General features: G+C 45.5%; 1 pseudogene across 1 annotated transcript; it reads right to left on the reverse strand.

The window, feature by feature from the left end:
- Nucleotides 1-213: 213 nt before the first annotated feature.
- Nucleotides 214-1654, reverse strand: TEOVI_000768700:pseudogene (annotated as a pseudogene). The gene is given in 2 exon segments: nucleotides 214-234; nucleotides 236-1654. Coding segments are annotated over 2 exon segments (1440 nt in total).
- Nucleotides 1655-2058: the final 404 nt, after the last annotated feature.

Genomic DNA, 2058 nt, shown 5'->3' on the forward strand with positions numbered 1-2058 from the left:
AATAACATCCACTACTTTATCACAATCCTAACTGATATTCATAAAACCAAAATATTATATTACTTTTTTTTTGTACAATCTTTTGCACACATAGAACGCTGTGACGTACATTTTAGAAAAATTTTATTTAGTTCAAATTTAAGATTTCACTTTTTGTTAAGAAGTTTTATAATATATCAAATTTATCAAAATTTCATAAATTTCTGAAAAATGAACAAAAATACTAAAAGTGTTATGCTAGAAACACAGCTGCAACCAAAAGAGGGGCTTTTATTACAGCTGAAATAACAGCCGCTCCCTCTTTAACTTTGCACTGTTTTTTCTCAGCGTTCCAATCGCATTTTGTCTTGTCACATATACCTTCTTCAGTGCCTGTGCAATCGGCTGCGTTTGTTTTATTATCCCCGCCTTTCTTTTCTTCTGTTTTGTCTTCTCCTGCGGCTGCTTGAACGCCTGCTTTGGGGTTGCCTCCTGCGGTCGCCGCTGCCTTTTTTATGTTTTCGCTATAATAATAAGCCATAGCTGCGTCGAAGTTGTTTGTTGCGAGTTGCTGTGTGCTGCCGGTTATGGGTTCGCCATCAGTTGGGATTGAAAGCTTATCCTTGGTTAATGGTGTTAAAAAGTCTGTTTCTATACTTCCTGACTTCTTTTTAAATATTAACATCGCTATTTCGTCTGCGTCAGCTTTGGGTTTTGCTGTTTTAGTCCCTGGCCTTGAAATCGCAGCTGCGAGTTTTTGTGCTGCAGCTGTTCCTGCGATTGTTGTAATCTGTTCGGTTTTGACTGGCGCCGGTAGGTCTGGTTTGGCTTGTTGAGCGGCGCGCAATGCTCCTCTCAATTCTTTGTCGCTGATGTGGTATGTGACTTTGTTGTTTGTGTTTCCGCCGTCGGTTTCGGAGCCTTGTCCTGGGTCGCTCGTTAGGTCCAGTGTTGAGTAGGTTAGAGTGCCGGTTGGGGCTAGGGCCGTTAGCGCCACGCCTTTCGTGGCGCTAGAGGCTGGCCCGGCCGACCCGTTGTCTTCGCATGCTTTGGCGTCGGTTGTTACTGTCCAGCCGCTGCCAGCGTCTATGTTTCCTTTGGCTTCTAGTGTCACTTGCAGGTCCCTGGCTTTTAGGCTTGCTGCCGGTACTGTTTTGATGCTTCTTGCTTTAGTGAATAAATTGCCTATTGTCTTTGCTGCTGTTAGTTTGCCGGCGGTGTCCTCGCAGGTCGCTTCTGTTACGATTGTTCGCTTTACCTCCACTTTGCACTGGTTGTTGGTGCTCCCGCTCAGGATTGCTCCGAGCTTCGCTGTGCCAGTTGCTGTTATAGTCGGGGTTGCCGCAACGCCGGCGTCGTGAGCGTGTAGGTGTGCCAGCTCACCCTTTTTAGTTGCCAGGGCCGCTATTGCAGCCTGGATTTTCGGTGTTTGCTTCGCTATTTCCGCCGCGGCCGCTGAAGTCCGTTGAAGTGCTAGCTGAGCTAGTAGCTGGTACGCTGGTCCGCTGTCGGTGTGCTGGGTTTTTGCTGCCGCAAGTGTTAGCAGTTTTGCTTCCTCTGCCAAATCGTTCTCGTTGACCGCTGCTGTAGTTATCCATTGTCGCAGTTCATCTTGCAGCGCTGAGTAATAAGCCATCATGGAACAGAAGTCCGTAACCTTTTCATTTGCTGCCTTAGCGGGGTCGTCTCCCGAGGCTTTAGTTTTTGCTACAGAAGTTAGTAGGATTGCTACTGCGAAACAAAGGTTGCGCATGCCTAGAATTCTACAGCGATGGACCTACTGAGCCCTTTCCAGTTTGTCAGAAAACTTTGCTTTAATCAACGGGGCTTGAGATTTCGACTTCACTTTTCCGTCGCCTATACTAGATTTGTCTGAGATAGCGTGGCAGAATAAGATAATGAAGTCAGCTAGAAACTCTAAAAACAATCAGGTTTTTATTGTTTTTTGTTGGTGAAAAATGGAATGCGTATTTATGCAACTTTGGTTTCCTTCTGTGGAATGTAAAGCAAGTTTTGCAGTTTTGTCTCGGCTTTGTGTGCATAACTGCGCCATCTTTCTTGCTCTTTGGTCTGAGTTTT

This window comes from Trypanosoma equiperdum, assembly GCF_001457755.1.
Source record: "Trypanosoma equiperdum strain OVI genome assembly, contig: ctg_1467, whole genome shotgun sequence".
Taxonomy (NCBI): domain Eukaryota; phylum Euglenozoa; class Kinetoplastea; order Trypanosomatida; family Trypanosomatidae; genus Trypanosoma; species Trypanosoma equiperdum.